This window comes from Macaca thibetana, chromosome 18 (genome assembly GCF_024542745.1).
Source record: "Macaca thibetana thibetana isolate TM-01 chromosome 18, ASM2454274v1, whole genome shotgun sequence".
Classification (NCBI taxonomy): Eukaryota; Metazoa; Chordata; class Mammalia; order Primates; family Cercopithecidae; genus Macaca; species Macaca thibetana.
Window position 1 is genome coordinate 37,646,112 of NC_065595.1, and position 19,756 is coordinate 37,665,867.

General features: G+C 36.4%; 1 protein-coding gene across 1 annotated transcript in view; it reads left to right on the forward strand.

Moving 5' to 3' along the window:
* RIT2 (Ras like without CAAX 2) overlaps positions 1-19,756 on the forward strand; it is a 392,076-nt gene that overhangs the window by 67,938 nt on the left and 304,382 nt on the right. Inside the window, exon 2 of the mRNA XM_050767592.1 lies at positions 17,959-18,015. Within this exon, the coding sequence (XP_050623549.1) occupies positions 17,959-18,015 (57 nt within the window). The remainder of the gene's footprint in view (positions 1-17,958; positions 18,016-19,756) is intronic.

Consider the following 19,756-nt stretch of genomic DNA (forward strand, 5'->3'; position numbering starts at 1 on the left):
TCTTCTGTGTAGCCTTCACCTTTTCCCATTCAGATTTCACACAGCTGATTCCTAACAGGTATTCCTACCCCCAGAAATGTCTATTTATATAGTTTCCTTCATTTTTGCTGGTAGATTTTATTTTCAATAATCAATTCTGCTGGGCAAGGTTGCTGACACCTCTAATCGTAGTGCTTTGGGAGGCCAAGGTAGTAGGACCACTTGAGTCCAGGATTTTGAGACCAGCTAGGACAACATAGTAAGATACAGTCCTTACACACACAAAAATTAAAAATTAGCTAGTCCCGGTGGTGCACACTTGCAGTCTCAGCTACTAGAGAGGCTGAGGTGGGAGAATCACTTAGGGAATTCAAGGCTGCGGTGAGCCATAATTGTGCCACTGTGCTCCATCCTGGGAGACAGAGCAAGATCCTGTCTCAAACAAACAAATAAAAAGCAATTCTGAGTATGTCTCCTTCATGTAAAAAAAAAAAAAAAAATAAAACCCTTCTCTATTACCCATTGCTTTCAGAAGAAAGTTTAAAATGTTTAATGACACAATGGGCCCTTGGAGATATGACTTTAGATTTTCTCTCCAGCCTCCATCTGCAAGCTGTACACCTTACATTCACTCTGAGCTCCATCTATACTGAATTAGCAGAAATGCCCGAATACCGCTTGTTGCCTGAGCCTTTGGAACTTCGGCAGATGCTATTTCCTTTGCCTGTAAGTCTCCTCTACTGCTTACCCATGTGTATCATTAACTATTAATACATATTCACTATTCAAGATTCAGGATGCCCTGCCTTCTCAGAGAAATAATTCTCCCCAAGGTTAGAGTGCATTCCCTCTTCTTTGCCTAAATTAGAACCTGCAATTAACTATCATAACATTTAGTGCACAATGATGTAATTATCTTTTTAATTTTTATCCTTTATTCTGTTGTGAGTTCCTTGAAGATAGAATTTACCCCTTTTACCTCTGTGTCCCTAAAACTTACCGAGGACCTAGCTGTAGTGCAGTCGTTTGTTGATTAAATGTACAGAAAATAAAAAGAACATTTCTAGTACAGCGCTTGCGATTTAGAAGCAAAGAAATTGAGCTAGAGCTGTCATTGTGACTTGTCTGAATTAATTTAATGAACTAGCATTTGATGTTATGAGAATTTAGCTGCTCAATGATCTTTCTATCAAACCCTGGACGACTTCCTGGAAGTTCTTACTGTGCCATTGTTTATGAAAGGGAACTACAGGCTGTCTTTGGAATTTCACAAGCCAAGATTCACTATCATCATGTCTGTCCATGCTGGTTTGCCAGTTTTCTCTCCATAATTCACTTAACTTTTGCTCCAGAGAGTTGGAGTGCCATGCTATTGATGCTACAATGTATGTATTAAGAAGACAGAAACAACCCTAACCAAGTAATAAGTGAAGTGACTACTCTAGATTCAAACTGTTTTTCAATTCAGTCTAACGTGTGATTGAAACAATTTTAGAAACCAGATTATTGGTTATATTCTCTTCTCTACTAATTCATTAATTAAACAACAGAAAAATGAACAACTGGCATTCCTGTGATAATATAAGGAACATCAAACAAGGTATATTCATTAAAGGGAAACAACAGTTGATTGAAATGTAATATTTCAAACAGATGGGACAACATCATATGAACATATGTGAGCTGTGGTTTTATAAAAAACATCATATTTTAGCCAGATAGACCCTGAGACCACGATGAAACATTGAAAAAAACAAATCGTTTGAATCATTCCAAATAAAACAGTTTAAAAGTAAATCTCAATAAATGTTTACCAAGAGCTTACAATTGTCTGGTCACTAGTTTAAGTTGTTTACATATATTGTTTCACTTACTTTTCATAACAACCCCATAGTGGGTATTATTATTAACCCTACATTTCAGATGAGGCAACTAAGAAACATAACTAATTACTTAATAACTCTCCTAAAGTCACATAATGTATAAGTATCCAGGAAATGTCTTCAACTTCTAGAACTTGTTTCCTTAGCCATTTTCCCAGACTGACAGTTTCATGTAATCTCACAACCTAAATATTTAATTCTTGGAATTATTGGTTTTTAAAATATTTGATGCATTTATTTATATCAGCAGTGAGCCAGTCACCAATTTTCAATGAATACATGCTACACTTAATGTCATGTTTAACACTAACATTATTGTTATAGATATACAAAAGAAACAGGAGCCTGACATCAGTTAGCTTTGAATTTAGTGAACCCATATAATACAATCATATAATAAAAGGTTGTTAAAGGCACTGGCTTAAAAGTCAGAAAAGGTCTCAATGGAATGGTTCAAGTCCCAGCATAACATACATTGTGACAGTATACCTTCTTTGTATCTTTAGTGATTCCAAATTTGATAGATCGCAGATCCCTATGGGTTATCCCTGAGTCAGCCCACACCTGCAGCCATTTCATTGGCCTCATGTGCTTCAACTTTTGCTCTCAGCTTCCAAGGCTGCCCTCCTCTTTGACCAGTCAGCCTCCACTCCATGATGGGTTTAAACAGTAGAACTCCCCTCATATTTTTGTGTCATATAATTTATTAAAGAGGAGAAACAAAGGAGTATAATTTCACCACAAAGCAAGCAAAACTTTAAATTTGACATCTGTTATTAAATTGTCCTAAATTTTCTAACCATGCTCCATTGCATGGCTCCCTGGTATGTTCCATCTTTCTGAGCCCCTGGCTTCAGACCTTTTCAAAGCAGCTTCTCCCCTTTTCTTCACGTTTTGCTCACTCTTCTCATTTGTAGACTCCTCATATGTTAGTTTATAAATATAATAATTTTATTTTATTTTAACTTTATTTTCTCTTTATATTTTCCTAAGAATATTAAAAAGCATATCTGTAGAAAAATGAAAGCATTACATTTAAGTATAACTTATAAATTTATTTTTGGTGTTGTTTTGGTTTTTAGTCACCAAAATTTTAATATTAACTGTCTTGGGATGAGAGTAGAGGGAGTGATTTGGTGGAAATTTACTAAAATTTTATTGATTAAGCACAGCATTAATTTTTAATTCTATAATTTGATATTATGCACAGGTAAGATAGTGGTGAAGTGGAAAAACAAAAAATGACAGCAAGTTCTAGAAAGGGAGAAAGAGTGTTGAGAGAAATAGTTGGATATGGCAAGAAGGACAAAATGAGTGAAAAACCGAAAGATTATAAGAAAAAAGGGAGACATATAAGCACAATAGCCATGAATATATGACATTGAGAAAGGAGAAATGGTAGAAAAATAAAAGGAAATGAGAAAAAAGAAATGATCTGGAGTCATATAGACAACTTGTCCAAGTATGCTTTCATATTGTGTCATCTTTGATTATAGGCTTTTGAAATATTTATTACTTGATGTATGAATAATTATAGTTTTTTTTTTTATTTGGAAGGGTGAAGTTTTGCCTTAGATCGGTGGCACTCAAACTTTTTGATCTGAGGATCACACTAAACACTCAAAAATTACTGAGCACCCTGAAGAGCTTTGTTTATGTGAATTATTTTTACTGATATCTACCATACTATAAATTAAAACTGAAGCTTTGTTTTAAATTCTCCATGGATGCATAGCTTAAAAAATAATTGCATTTGTCTCTCTGTTTCTGTGTTCAATATGCTAAAGTATGTTGTTTTGGTTGAGTACATAAGGAAAGCTGGTTTTATACAGACAAGTGGGAAAAGAGAGAACCTCATTTACCCTATGAAAGAGCCTCGCAGACCCTAAGGGTTATTTGACCATATTCTAAGAATCACTGCCCTAGGGAGAATAGACATGATTCAATTCTGTAAATGTTGACTGCTGAAGACCCTGTGTTGTCTGCCAGACACCACGTTCCCAGTCTCTAGGGAGCCAAGGCCTCTGCCTCTCAGATGACTAGAAGGCAGCAGAAGCAGCCCAGCTTTAGGCAGAGCTCATCTCAGGGTACTGTGTGGAGCCAAAGCATGTTTACTATGAGGCAAGATAAAATCCAGTCCAGGGACTGATCTAGTCAGTGGATGTGTTCGTGTCACCATAACAAATCTAGCCCAGTGGACCAACAAGTTATGTTGAAAATTAATAATGTGGTCACAATCTGCTCTAAAACTGTGCAAATCCTTCAAATTTTATGTTTTTGTCAGATAATTATGTAGATCTGATCCTAACCTCCACGTCTTTTTTTCATTTGTACAGATGTCATACCAGCACTGACTCATTCTTGTAGTTTTGTAATTGTCACATTGATTATTGACTAAAATACAAGATTTTTGCATGATTCAGTTACATTTTATCTTTCTGGGTTTGTCTCATCATTCCAGCCTATCAGGACTGCCTGTCTTGCATCTGAGACCCAGCCATTGCCTTTAGATTGATGTCATTTCACATATGCTGTGAAAAGAAAAATATGGTTAAAATAATACGTAAACCAAAAGAACACTGTGAAAATATAATATTATAAAGATTATCACCATTATTATTATTATTATTATTATTACCATGATTAATTTAAATACATATGATCCGGATAAGGCCATAAAAGAGTATGCCTTTTATTCAGGATATGGTCCATCCTCCATTTTCAGTTTTTTTCATAAAGTACTGTGGAAGCTGATGGAAGCTAATGATGTCTTAAGAAAAGAGTCTAGGAAGCCAAACACATTCATGGTACAAAGCACAAAATGGGAAGATCCAGGCAGGAGGTAAAAAGATATTAGAGGTGAGGTAAAAATATTATTTGTGCCCTCCAGTGCCCTTCTGATAAGGTAGGCAGTTGACTATTCTATGATCTATTCTCAAAGTGTTTTTACAAAATTATTACAAGTAGGACAGAGATTCATCAAACAAAAGAAAATGCTTAGGATGTATGCAGATATTACAGCAACACTTAAATCATGGGTGCCTTAATACTTTGATAATCTTCTAAACCAATGAAAGTAAAACCTTCAGCCCCAGGTATATGTTGGTGTCTATTAGTTACAAACATGATTATCTAAAATGTCAAAAAATGTTTTCACTGCAGGATCAGGGTGTCAAGACAGAGTAAATTCTTATTATGGCAAATGAAAACAATATTAATTCTCATATGGATTAGATATTAACATCTATGATAATTCCTATGGCAAATTATACACATTTTAAAATGCGAATGCTTTGGAATTGTCTGTAGTCACTACCACCTATTCATGTAGATGAGACTCCAGTAATTGTCTCCATTAGTTATTATGCTATAAGAATGGCACTACACAGAGAGTTGTATGCACAGGTATGCAGGGCACTGCATATTGAAATACTCCTTAGGTATTTTATTTACCTGAGGAGATGAGGTTTATCCTAAATGATAAAATACTTGAGAAAATATTAGTGAAAATGTCTATTTTTCTTCTTCGTTTAAGTTCAAAATAAACTGTCAGCACGTAGCAAGTAATGACATTTAGTTTTAATATTCTTTGCTTTTTTGTTTCTCATCAATCATCCTTGAAAATCAGTCAGTGAAGATGAATAGAGTTTTTAAAGTCCTGGAAAGCACAATTTCTTTCCATTAGCAGTGAGTTTGTGGAGAAATGTCAAGAAAGCAAAGGGGAACATTCCATAAAGGAAAAACACTCAGGGAAATGAAGACTTGCAAAAGGTGCTGCTCCCATCCAACTGCTCAGTTGAACACCATTCCCCCAACCAAATGATGCTATTTTCTAATCTATCCCTCAACCCCCAAATCTCAGTCCTTTTCTTCTTGATTGTCCATATCCTATAACCACACAGGACCCATAGAAACGTAGACATACCAGCCCTTCAGTAAATGTCTTATGACTAAATACATTAAACCACAATGTCAGATTCCCTTCCCACCATTGAACTGTGATGGATTTGTTCTAAGAAAAGAATTGGTTCAGAAATTCTCACCCTGGGAAGTGTAGGTTTGGTATTAGCCTGCATTAATGAGCTTCATTACCCTAATATAAATATGTGGAATTATGCTTTTGATTTGGAAAGCACCAAACCACCAGTGCTGAATACCCCTTTTTAAATGTTAATTTTATAGAAACTTAGAACCTGTAGTATCCCTAGAGAAAACAGAGGAGAACCTCTTTCATTTTAGAAATGCATTAATTAGAAAAAAATGAAAGCTGTCATTAAAGAGGGATCGGGATACCTCTTACCCAATTTCTGATTCAACATTATTTCAGTAGGGAAGATCAACATTGTCAGTATTAAAAGCTGCAAAAAGAATTAGGAGATCTTTACCAAACCCCACAAAGACCCTATTTTACTATTCTTAGTACCTCCCTTTTACCTTGTCTTTAAAAAGATCCTATCACTCCTGGTTGGGGCCATTCCAGGTTGGTGGTTATCTCAGTCTTATTCTCCGTGCTCAGCAGCGTGACTGCCTGAGTGTTGGGTGCTATTCTGCCATGCTTCCTCTGGACATATCCTCCTTGCAAACGATCCTGTGCTATGGACTTTTATAGTGCTATTTCTGACCTTCAACTCAATGCAATTTACAAAATGTTTGTAAATATGTGTGCTGAGGGGAAAATAAAAGAAGACTCTCCCTGCTTTCTTTTATTTATCTTTTATTTATTTATTTATTTATTTATTTATTTATTTATTTATTTATTTATTTTTGAAATGGAGTTTTGCTCTTGTTGCCCAGGCTGTAGTGCAATGACGCTATCTCAGCTATCTCAGCTCACTGCTACCTCCGCCTCCCTGGTTGAAGTAATTCTCCTACCTCAGCTTCCCAAGTAGCTGGGGTTACGGACATGTGCCACCACGCCCAGCTAATTTTGTATTTTTAATAGAGATGGGGTTTCTCTATGTTGGTCAGGCTGGTCTTGAACTCCTGACCTCAGGTGATCTGCCCGCCTTGGCCTCCTAAAGTGGTGGTTTACAAGCATGAGCCACCAGGCCCAGTCCTCTCTCCCTGCTTTTACCTTAATTTGACTTTGAGTCAAAAGTTAATTTTAGATGCATTTATTTATTCATTCAAAAATAAACATTTAGTGTACGTGTATGTTATTAGTCGACAAATATCAATGGCCCACATGGTGCATACATTTTCAGGTAAGAGGAAAGAATTAATGAAAACCAATTAGCACAACGGAAAGAGTCTGGCTTTGGGGTCCTATGGCCCAATCAATTTGATTCCTTGATATAGCTCTGTAACCTGACCACATTACTGCATGACTCTCAAAACAATTTTGTTAAATTGTTCCTTCAAGGAATTTTGTAAGATTATAAATCAAACTTAAATAATTTTAAATTGATATATAAAATATTATCCTAAATTTAAATTTTTAAAAGACATAACTTCTGCCTTATTTTAAATAATAATGTCTTCAATAAAAATCCTATAATTTCTTGTAAATGTATCTATTGGGACATAAAAGATAATAATTTAATACTCATTATTATACTTTTATAAACTATATGAACAAGTTATTTAATAGTGGAAAATGGTACATGGTTCTTATTCTTGTTGAAAATGGTCTATTTATTTAATTTTACCATAGAATTTTATCCCAACTACCATACTAAATGTTTATTTTTAAAATAATGCTATCATAATTTTATTTTTTGTTGCTCTTGTCACCATTAAACATATTATTACTGTGTAAGGAAATGTGTGTGTATTTTCACTGCTGTCCTCCTGCACAACTCCCCATCCTCTTCTCAAATGTAAACCTTTAGAAGACAAGGGTCTTCATCTGTTTTGTCCACTGATATATCCCAACTATCTAAACATTGTCTGACACACAATATTTTTGAATGAATGAATGCCAGCAAGGGAACATAGGGAGTTCCAAGGAGGAGGAATGGGTTTCGATTTAAATTCAGTAATGAGAGAACACCTCCCAGAGAAGGCCCAAGTGAGTAATAATCTGAAAGAAGTACAGAGCAAGCCATGCAGGTATCTGGAGGAGAGTTCTCCAGGCACAGGTAGAAGCACCAACAAAGACGCTCCTTGGGAAAGGGGGTTACTGAAAGGTATGACAAACTCTGAAGGTCAATGTGACGGAAACAGAATGACTAAAATAGAGGATTGGAGTACAAGAGAAATAACCAGATTCTAAATAGATGAGGAAGGAATGATGACAATAGTAACAATGAAATGAAAAAAGACGCATTGCAGAATGCTTAATTTGGAGGTGGTTTTAAGTTATCTCTCTTCCCTCCTCTCATTTTTCGGATGAGAAAATTAAGTCAGAGAATTTGAGTAATTTTTTCAAGGTCCCAAAAACCAAGAGAAATGGGGCTAAATCTTAGTGACCTGTCTCCCAATCTCCTTTTTCCCATTTCACTGACAGGACATCAATTCTCAAAGGGAAAGCAGTGATTTGCCAACTTCTGTCTTTGAGTTTTTAGATTGTATCATTCTCTAAATTGCTTTAGTTTAGTACTTCGCATAAATATCAAGTATTTTTTGGAGGAGTAGATGTGGGTTGGAGGAGTAATAATGAGTTGTATGATCTTATGCTATATATATATATGTATATATATAATTTTGTGGAAAATAACCCCTTTCTATAATTTTCCTCTTTCATAACTGACAGTCTCTGCCTCTGGCTAAATACCACTGACATTCCAAGGAGGGTGATATATAATATTGTCAGATTTTCAAAGAAGTAAATTTGATGATTTAATACTGAATTATGCAAAGCAAGAAGCAGTTGACTTATATTTAACTTTAAAATGAAATAGTAAATTATGGGAATATCTAAATAATAAAATGGAAATTTAAATAAAAATATGCGCATGAAAAAAGAAGTCCACACAAAATGTGTTTGCTTTAAAAAATGATTGTTTTTAATCTCTCACCACTACCATTGTATGAACATTTAATATGCATTTGGCCATTATTTATTATATGTACTTAATGAATATTTTATAAAGTCCTTAGAAACACTACATTTACATAACATATGTTAATGATATGGCCACTAATAAAGAAAAAGGGTCTTTGATATGAAATCCATCAGGTACTTCCTAATAGTATCCAGAGCTTACTATTCAGTAATGTCCATTTCTACAGTAGGATAGTATTCTTAATTGATATACAAGGGTAATAAATTAACTGTAATAATATTAGAAGTCGAAGCAAAGGGCTATTGAGTCTACTAAGCATTCTTTATTTTCACCCCTAATTACTTTTATTAAGATTGCAAGTATTCTAATCCAATGTCTTCTCTACTCATATACACTCTTCACTTTCTTTGTATCCATAAAGCCACTAACCAACTTTCAAAGAAGCATTTATGTGCATACAGTAGAAAAAACCTCCTATTGTTATTTCTTTTCCCAGATATTTTTATGATAAGCACATAGTAAACCTGAAAAAACGCATCACATATTATTTCAGATGTACTCCTATCTAGATAATTAATTTTAAAAGCAATAAATACAATTATGCATATATTTCTAGCATGTAAGTTGTTGCACCCTACAAACAATTTTAAAAGTATGGTTTTTTATAATAATTTCTGGTAATATTCATCAAAAATTAAAAGATATCTCAGATAATTTATTCAGATAATTTAGAAGCATTCCTTATAGAAGCTAGTAAGATACAGAGTAACATTAAGGCCAAAGTTAGTTTTTCAGAAAATGATTTTTCTTTTTGGGGGGAAAGTATAACATTTCATTTTCCTTCATTTGACATTTCCACCTTTCCTTTAAATATCCTTTTCCCCCTTATGCTGAAGCCTGCTATGTGTTCACCAAACATATTTTCTTTTCTTCCTAACATGCACCCCAGCCTCATAGTAGTTAGGAGGAGCCAAGTAACTGAGTTTTGATAATAGACTGTGGATATAGTAATGTACAATATTTATGGCACTTTTTCTCCTTAACATTCTGTCATGCCAGTCTCTGTGAATTCTCTTACTTCACTTTTCTGCCAAGTTGTCATAAGGAACTCAGAGGAGGCCTTGAAGTTCTGAGGGGTGGGAGACCACCTGATGAGAGGATCTGGGAAAGACTCCATGGAACAGAACCGTCATCTTCCAGCCTCCTTTAGGTTGCATTTGACAAGAGTGAAAAATAATTGCAGCAAAGATACCAAAAGCTTTGTTCATCTATTTGCCTTTTGCACTAATAAATGCTTTGTAGCCGGGCGCGGTGGCTCAAGCCTGTAATCCCAGCACTTTGGGAGGCCGAGACGGGCGGATCACGAGGTCAGGAGATCGAGACCATCCTGGCTAACACGGTGAAACCCCGTCTCTACTAAAAAATACAAAAAACTAGCCGGGCGCGGTGGCGGGCGCCTGTAGTCCCAGCTACTCGGGAGGCTGAGGCAGGAGAATGGCGTGAACCCGGGAGGCGGAGCTTGCAGTGAGCTGAGATCCGGCCGTTGCACTCCAGCCTGGGTGGCAGAGCGAGACTCCGTCTCAAAAAATATAAATAAATAAATAAATAAATAAATAAATAAATAAATAAATGCTTTGTAAGACAAAGCTAGGAAATGTGTTCTTATACATTCTACTTATACCAGGGCACCTATTTCCATCAATCTCTCCCCTACTCACACTCACATATGCATGCAGCTTAATTTTCTGATTCAGGAGGTCTAAAACACATCTAGAATTCACTATATTTGAAGGGTTCCACCTATTAATTTGGTATTGTCATTATCTAGCACACAGTAGGTGCTCAATAGGTGTTTCATAGGTGAACTTTAAAATCTTTTGGAACGGACAGTATGATTTTTCTTATTCTAAGTGGTCATGACCGAATTGCGATCCAGTGACAGTCTTTCTTACGCTTCTCTCTCGGCCTTTTTAGACAAATAAATTCTAGTCATCTAATTGAAGTAATTTGATGCATAGATAAGAACAGAAACTAAATATATTGTGTTTAGGTCATATTTGACATAAATTCTCCATGAAAAAATTAATTGCTCATTTTCAGCATCAAGTTTTGAAGATCTATACTTACAAGAATTTTGTGGGCTCTATCTTACACATAAGGATTTACTGGTCAGTGAGAAATGAATAGGAGAATATAGTTGGCCTCTTGAATCTGAATTTCTCCCTATATCCTTCCACAAAGCCAAAATACCAACAAGAAGTACAATTAAATCACATGTGATCTACACTATGAATGCCAAATTACCTCTAGGTAGAAAAGTAAAACAGAGATCAGGTGCGGTGGCTCACGCCTATAATCCCAGCACTTTGGGAGGCCAAGGAGGGTGGATCACCTGAGGTCAGGAGTTCGTGACCAGCCTGACCAACATGGAGAAACCCCATCTGTATAAAAAATACAAAATTAGCTGGGCGTGATGGCACATTCCTGTAATCCCAGCTACTCGGGATGCTGAGGAAGGAGAATCTCTTGAACCTGGGAGGTGGAGGCTGCAGTGAGCTGAGATTGCACCATTGCACTCCAGCCTGGCCAACAAGAGCGAAATGCAGTCTCAAAAAAAAAAAAAAAAAAAAAAAAAGTCAACAGAAATTCTGGTGCCATTACAAGGTTGGGGTTGTAGAGGATGGACAGAGGGAAGACTTAAAAGATTGAGAAAAAGAGGAAAGGAAAGTCAAGTACTCAAATGAAATATAGGTAAAATTATTTTTCGAAAGAAAGCCATACAACTCTAATTGCCAAAATACTGAAAATTAGTCTGGAACTTTAGGTTTCACAGAGGTGATAATGTGCTTGACAGTACACAGAACCAGAACTGACAATCTGCTTCTCAGGGAGATGGAAATAATTAGAAAAGAGGTATTCACCTTCAAGATGTGGCAGTGAAGGAAAAGGTAGGAAGGTAGTGAATAAAATTAAAGATTCTGTTGAAAAGAAAGAGAAACAAGATAAGACAATTACTTCTATGATCCCCACCACCTGTCAATGTTACATAATTTGAAAAAAAATAAAAATAAAAACCCTGCACTGTACTAACCTGACAGAAGACAACACCCTTGACGTAATAACTGAATATGTAACGCATAAGAACAGAGAAAAAAAGGTGAAACAAACATGATACAAAACTACCCTAAGAAGAAAAAAGAAGAGTGAATCAACTGTTTTAAGCTAATAAATACTCTCCTCCAAAATTTAACAGAGCATTGACATGTACTACAAGAAGCTTAACTGAATTAAATATCCTCAAATAATATTGTGTAAATGAATTTAAACACAGAATCAGAAATTCAAAAACTAAGAAACAGAAATAACTTAAAGAAGATATATACTGAGAAAAAAGAAATTGTAGGAAAAGACAAAATCATCTCAGAAATAATGGACAAATCACAGGGTACTCTTGGGAGAATAGCTTAGAATGAAAAATGAGACATTTGAAGAGCAGGGAAACAATCAGGAGAATGAATATGTGATTAATAATAATTTTTACAAGGTCTAAAGAGTCAGAGAAAATCTGGTAGAAATGAAAACCAGGCAAAAAATATTCAACAGTATAAAAAGTCAAATCCTTGAAGAATAAAAACAACATGTAAAAAAAAAATTAATGAAAAGTTCTAGAAATTAAAGAAAATATATATTTACTTATTGAAAAGACCCACTTGTACCTGAAAAAAAAATCTGAGACTATTTTTTTTTTCTTTTTTTGAGATGGAGTCTGGCTCTGTCACCCAGGCTGGAGTGCAGTGGCGCAATCTTGGCTCACTGTAAGCTCCACCTCCCGGGTTCATGCCATTCTCCTGCCTCAGCCTCCCAAGTAGCTGGGACTACAGGCACCTGCCACCACACCTAGCTAATTTTTTGTAGTTTTAGTAGAGACCGGGGTTTCACCATGTTAGCCATGATGGTCTCGATCTCCTGAACCCATGATCCGCCTGCCTCGCCCTCCCAAAGTGTTGGGATTACAGGCATGAAACACCATGCCTGGCCTGAAACTATTAATTTCAAGACATAACTTAGTAAAACTAGTGGACTATAAGGAAAAAAGAATCCTTAGTATCTCCAGGAAAACAGATCAAACAGTTAATATGGTTTAGAAAAGTGCAGGACAGCCGGGCGCGGTGGCTCAAGCCTGTAATCCCAGCACTTTGGGAGGCCGAGACGGGCGGATCACGAGGTCAGGAGATCGAGACCATCCTGGCTAACACGGTGAAACCCCGTCTCTACTAAAAATACAAAAAACTAGCCGGGCGAGGTGGCGGGCGCCTGTAGTCCCAGCTACTCCGGAGGCTGAGGCAGGAGAATGGCGTAAACCCGGGAGGCGGAGCTTGCAGTGAGCTGAGATCCGGCCACTGCACTCCAGCCCGGGCTACAGAGCAAGACTCCGTCTCAAAAAAAAAAAAAAAAAAAAAAAAGAAAAGTGCAGGACAGGTATTTTATATCCAGCTAAGTTGTCTTGTAAGTATCAAGGCTATAGAAAAATAGTTTTAAATAGGCAAGAACACTGGAAATATTGTACCCATTAATTACATATATATATATATATATGTATTCCTCCATCCAATCAAGAGAAGATTGGGAAAATTTTGGAAAAAAATAGGTAATGATGAAGATTTATTATATTCAATTTTAAACCTAGACTAAAACAAGAATAAGAACATGAGTACAAGAATGTGAATGGACTTAACTTGCCTATTAAAAGAAAACAAATTTTAAATTGGTACAAAAAAATCCAGCACTATAGTATACCAAAAACCCCTTGAAACACAGTGATTTACAATTGTAAATTCAAAGAAAAATTAGGAATAAACCCCCAAAATTGAAACAAAGTTAAGGCAGTGATTATAACTTTGATCAGACCAAAACAATAAAAATAATTAAATGACATAAGGGAAACTTTTTAATAATAAAAGCCACAATTCACAGTTCAATTATTCACTTATACAGTAACATTCTGATCAAAATATTGATTTCTGACTTATGCTGGTATTTTCTAGGACAACTGTTCTCACTTGGGACTGGTTGATCGTTACTCATTTCTCAATATTGTGTTCTTGTGTGTATATAAACGAATGTTTTGGGAGTAAAAGATAGACCATTGTTATTAGATTTTTAGAACCAATGTATTAAGATATTATAAAGTCAATACAATTAAAATATCTGAAAAAAGGATAGAATTATGAGTTTGAGTTTCTTATGAAGTTGCTCTTTAGCAAGGAATAATAGAATGCCAATTTTTTGAGGAGGTAAAACTGTGTAACATAAAATGAAATAAAATTTAATCTCCAGTCTGACTGATAGCAGATTCTCTCCAGTGTGATAATAGGTCGAGCTTGATAGGTACTTAGGAGAGATTTTTCAAAAATTGTTTTTTTACAAATTATCTCCCCCAAATGGAAATGCCTGTTAGATGTCCCATAGGGGATCCACTTTGTAAAACACAGAAGAAACTTATACAAATCAATCTTTCTGAAACTATCCTTTGAGTTCTGAAACAAAGCTCAGCTGGCTCCTTTTGCTTTGATTCTGTCTGTCTCAGCTGTGGGTCAGAAGATTCCACACGTAAAGGGCTTTTTTCAATTATACAACAAGCAGCAGGTTTCCATTACAGCACAAATTCCATCATCTAAATATATGCTGGGGTTTTTTTGGTTGTTGTTTGTTTGTTTGTTTTTTGCAGGGTGGGGGCTTGGGGGTGGGTAGTGGGGAATGGAGTCTGGCTCCAGGATGGAGTCACCCAGGCTGGAGTGCAGTGGCACAATCTCGGCTCACTGCAACCTCCACCTCCCAGGTTCAAGTGATTTTCTGCCTCAGTCTCCGGAGTAGTTGGGATTACAAGCATGCGCCACCACGCCCGGCTAATTTTTGTATTTTTAGTAGAGATGGGATTTCGCCATGTTGGCCAGGCTGTTCTTGACTCCTGACCTCAGGTGATCCACCCGCCTTGGCCTTCCAAAGTGCTAGGATTACAGGCGTGAGTCACTGCTCCTGGCCTAGGTGTTCTTATAAATAACTGTAACAGGTAAGTCCTTGACTGATTCATTTATTTCTGATGTTGGCTGTCTGTTTCTCAAGTCTATATCTAAATATTTCTATCATTAAAATGCTTTCACATCTTTTTTCTTAAATTTGTTCAAAACTTCTTCAGGCTCCATAATTCCTTCCCAATTGCATAGCAATTAACTTAGCCCATAACAGTTCCTTCTATTGCTTCTTGATAGCTTCCATGAGTGTCATGTACTGATACCTGGTAGAGGAACATTTAAATGTGTGGATAGAATGGTGTGACATTTGGTAGAGATATCAATCATTATTAACATTATTAAAGAATTTCAGAGCCAGAGAGTAGTTAAATTGTGGTCTGAACAGATTTTATTCAGGAACTATGGCAAAGGATAAAGAAGAACTGCATGTAGAACTGGTCTTAGTTCCAAATACAGCAAGCACTAAGGCAGATGTATAGCCAAGAAGCAGGATTGGGGTCAGTGGATGGAAAAATTACTAAGAAATATCCAGAAGGGGCGATTCTGGTCAAATTTAATGAGATTCTTGCTGAAGGCAGGGAAATAAAATATTTCTTGAGGAGTGGTGGGGATGAAGAATTTGATCAGGTATTGAGAATGATCAGATATCAAAGGTAAGGGATGCTCTCTAAACTGATTTAGCAGTATTTTTGCTAAATCTGGGTTATGAAAAGATGAATATGGAAGTACAAAAGTTTAGGTGTAGGTGAGAAGAGGGTTCTGAGAAGCCTGACTGAAGTTTTGGCAAGGAGTGAGTCTTCATCATTCTGATATCAAAATGAAGATGGCAAAGGTCATTTTTATATCATAGGATAAACGCATTCTCATGGATGGAAAGTAGCACACTAAGTCTGAGAACAAGGCTAGTAGCTGTTTGGGCAGTGGTATAAGTTCAGACTAAAAGGAAAGATGAATGTGGTTCACGAAAGACCACATATATTAGCATATCATGTTGAAGATTATGTTCTTTATTTTAATAGCAGCTGACATGTGAGTGACATAATTTTTTTAATGATGATGATGGTACCATTGGGAAAGAGCTAATGTAAAGAAAATAAAATAATTATGGAGGAAACAGTTTTTAGTCTAATACAATAGAGATTTTCAAAAGAAATATAAGATTCTGAACTAGAGTAATAGCAGAATCCAGATGTTTGAAAAATTTGTTGGAGTGAAAACTTAAAATTTATGTTTGTATGGAGGATATGAGAGGGAAGGGATGCAAAGACATCTGTGAGATTTTAGCGTAAATAATTGACTATCATAAGATGGATGTTGAGGCTGTTAATCACATTAGTAATTAACTGTATATCCATTTGTTTTGAGTGGATTAGGAATATCTTCATTTTAGTTTTAAGTGTACTGAACTAAGCTATTATTGAAATTGAGATGACTGACTACCCATAGCTAATTGCTCACATGAAGCCATGCCTCTGACCTCTGTATTCTAACTGGGAGCAAACCAGTCAGGAACAAAGAGAGGGAGACAACTGCCATTTTAAAACTCAGGAAAACATTTTCCAAATGCTTCTTCATATCCACTTAATAAACATGTTGCTGTCAGTGTTTACCTGAAGTATTCTAACTCCTCAGGCTATCTGTAAGGAATGTTGATTTGCATTTCAAAAATTTGCCCAAGGCTGTCAAATTGAGTAATACTTTCATGTAGAGACTTCTTTTGTCAATGCAAAGAAAGGAAGTAAGCAATTGTTAAAGCATAAAACAGAAATTCTCTTCCACTGGGTCAGTTTCCATTTCTTTGCATTTCTCAGCAGGGTCAGACTAGTGCATTCTACATGTTTGTTGAATGGAACTGAGTCTTCTCTGCCCTGAACATTTGCTAAAGTGTGTATACACTGTTAAAAACAACCAAACAACCAGAGCTGGACACTAGTTGAAGCAATAAAAATAAATTTAATCCAGGAACTATTTCCACAAGGGAAAAGAGTCCTCAGTATATAACTAGGCTCAATTCCAAATACAGAAAGGACACGTGGAGATTTATAGGCAAGGTACAGGGGAGGAGGAAGGTGACAGGGGAGGAGTTACACCCATGAATGGAAAATTCGTAAGAGGAGACATCAAGGGGAGGAAGATTCTTGCTAAACTGACTTAGGAGGATTCTTGTTGAAGGTAGGACAGAGTGATCAGATGTCAGGGGAGGATTCTCTCTAAACTGACTTAGCAGGATTTGTACTACAAGTGGGCTATACAGACCCAGTCAGAATGCAAGGACAAGGTCCATGTTTGAGGCCTAGTAGAGAAGAAGGCTTAGGATCTTACCTAAAGTTTGCTCAGGGAGAGAGTCTGTTAACAAACACACATGCAAGAGTAAGGAAAAAAGAAAGAGAAGAGCTATTATACACTATTTTTATATAAGTTTGTTGTTTTGCTTCAGAGTTCCTTTTGCTTCCTAATAATGGAAATTCACATGAGGAAATACTCTACAATAGAAATATTACAAATGTTTTACAAAATCATAGGTTTGGAAATAATGTGGAGAATACAGAATTACAGAAAAAAAGTAATGAGAAAAAGGTGGTCAATAACATAAATTTATTAGGCAAAATAAAAGTAACTGAAATAATTTTAATTTTGAACAGTTAAAGATAATCATGTAATTACATATTTTATAGTTCATCAGAACTTCAGAGGTTATCTATTCACTTTTAAGATGAAAAACTTAAGAGTTCCAAAGAATGTACAGATTCTTTGGTGAAAGGGACTTACACATCATTACCAACTGTTTAACCAGAGCAGGTCAAGAGCGATTCTGTAACTGGTTTATGTCTTCATTATGTCAAGAGCTTCTTTGTTTTTACTCTAATACCATTTTTATTGAAATACACTTAAAATTTGTACATATTTATTTCAGAGAAGTATCTGGCATTATCTGACACATTTTTCCCTCTAGAACTTTGTCTTACTGTTTTCATTTTGTGTGAAATTAAATTAGTCACTCACATAACTAACTTATTCACCAGAACCTTTTAAAAGATTCGTGAACTATGTTGGTAAATAACTTATTGATTAATTGGTGAATTTTTATTAAACAAAATGCGTTTTTCTTTCTTTCAGCAATGACAATGCAGTTTATTAGTCATCAGTTTCCTGATTATCATGACCCCACTATAGGTAAGTAGAAACCTCTTTTCTCTGTAAGCTCAAATAAAGACACTGTTACTAATGGCTTGAAAATATTAGCAATGTTGATGGAAAATAATTATAATTTACTCTATTACCCAGAACACATACACATAAATCTATAATACGTAACGTACTGTTACCAGGGGGTCCTTGCTCCCAGAGCTCTCAAGATGGTGGCAGGCTGCTTCCAAAATAGAGGTGGGCCACTTCCAAGATGGTGGCAAGCCTCGCGTTCTCTGATCTGGGGTTCTTGGCCTCACAGATGCCAAGAAATAGAATCTTGGGCTATGCCGTGAGTGTTATAGCTCTATTAGAAGCTGTGGGTCATGGAAGAGAACCGTGGAACCCAGTGACTAGTGTTCAGCTCGATTAGGACGAACTGAGGCACTTAGCAGCATAGGAACAATGGCAAGCCTTTAGCCCCATCGGGAGTGGCAATGGGTGCCTCACTGGATCAGGAGTACCGCGGACACTCTGCTGGATCCAGAGGGATGAAAGTCAGAGGCAGGTCTGTGACCTCCGCAAACAGTAGTGGTGGATGGCGAATGAAAGTTCGGCTCTAGCCTTAACAAAACACGGACCAGAAGAGTGTAGTTGCAAGATTTAATAGAGTGAAATAGAGTGAAGACAGAGCTCCCATCTAAGGGGAGGGGACCCAAAGGGGGTTGCCTTTGCCAGCTTGAATGCCTGAGTTTATATCCCAATCCTTGTCCCTCCCACTGTGCTCTCAGGCAATAGATGATTGACTGTTTCTTTACCTCCTGTTTTTGCCTAATTAGCATTTTAGTGAGCTCTCTGATTGGTTGGGTGTGGGCTAAGTTGCAAGCCCCATGTTTAAAGGTGAATGCTGTCACCTTCCCAGCTAGGCTTAGGGATTCTTAGTCGGCCTAGGAAATCCAGCTAGTCCTGTCTCTCACTACCACAACAGAAGCTTCAAGAGACAATATTTGTCCTTACTTCTCGCCGGGTACCCTAGTATTATCTGTTCTATTTTATTTCTTTCTGGTAAATGGTGGTTGGAATCCATTAAGTGATTTCAGTATCTAATAATGGATAGCTATCTGATTTGAGAAGTTTCTCTGGATAATAAAATTGTACTCTGGATAGTAAAGTTGATGTGAGTATATATGTATTTGGTCATTTACTCCCTTCTGTCAGTCTCTGAATTTTCTACTGCAGAGTTATTTAACCATGTTAATGGTGCATTTGGAACGTTAGATATAGACATAACATTATCCATCATTCTCATCTTGAAGGTTAGGAAACTGACGTTTAAGGTGTAAAAATATTGCTAGAGCCAAAACACCACTCATGTTTTATTCCTCCTACCCAATTGTCTTTCTGTCATAATATACTGTAGACGCTTTGCATTGGGGAACACGTTTTCTTCCTATTTCAAAGCACAAAAGATGTCTTTAAAATTGCTTTACTGATTCAAAAACCTACTTTAAAGAATTGGCTGGAAATTTTCAAGCAGAGTCCACCGTAGTACTCTTTGCTTAGAAACACACTGGTATTAAAAACACATCAAGCATTATTTCCCGGAGATGGGGGCATATAGCCTCATGGCTGACTGGTTGTCTGGATGGTGAGCTCCTTTAACCACTCCCCATTACTTACCCTATTTGTTCCCTCAGTCTGAATATCTCTTATCCTCACCCCACCCATGGGTAAGATCATCTAGTTTCTATTATGCTCATCAAGAAATTTTAATTCAAGATCTAACTTG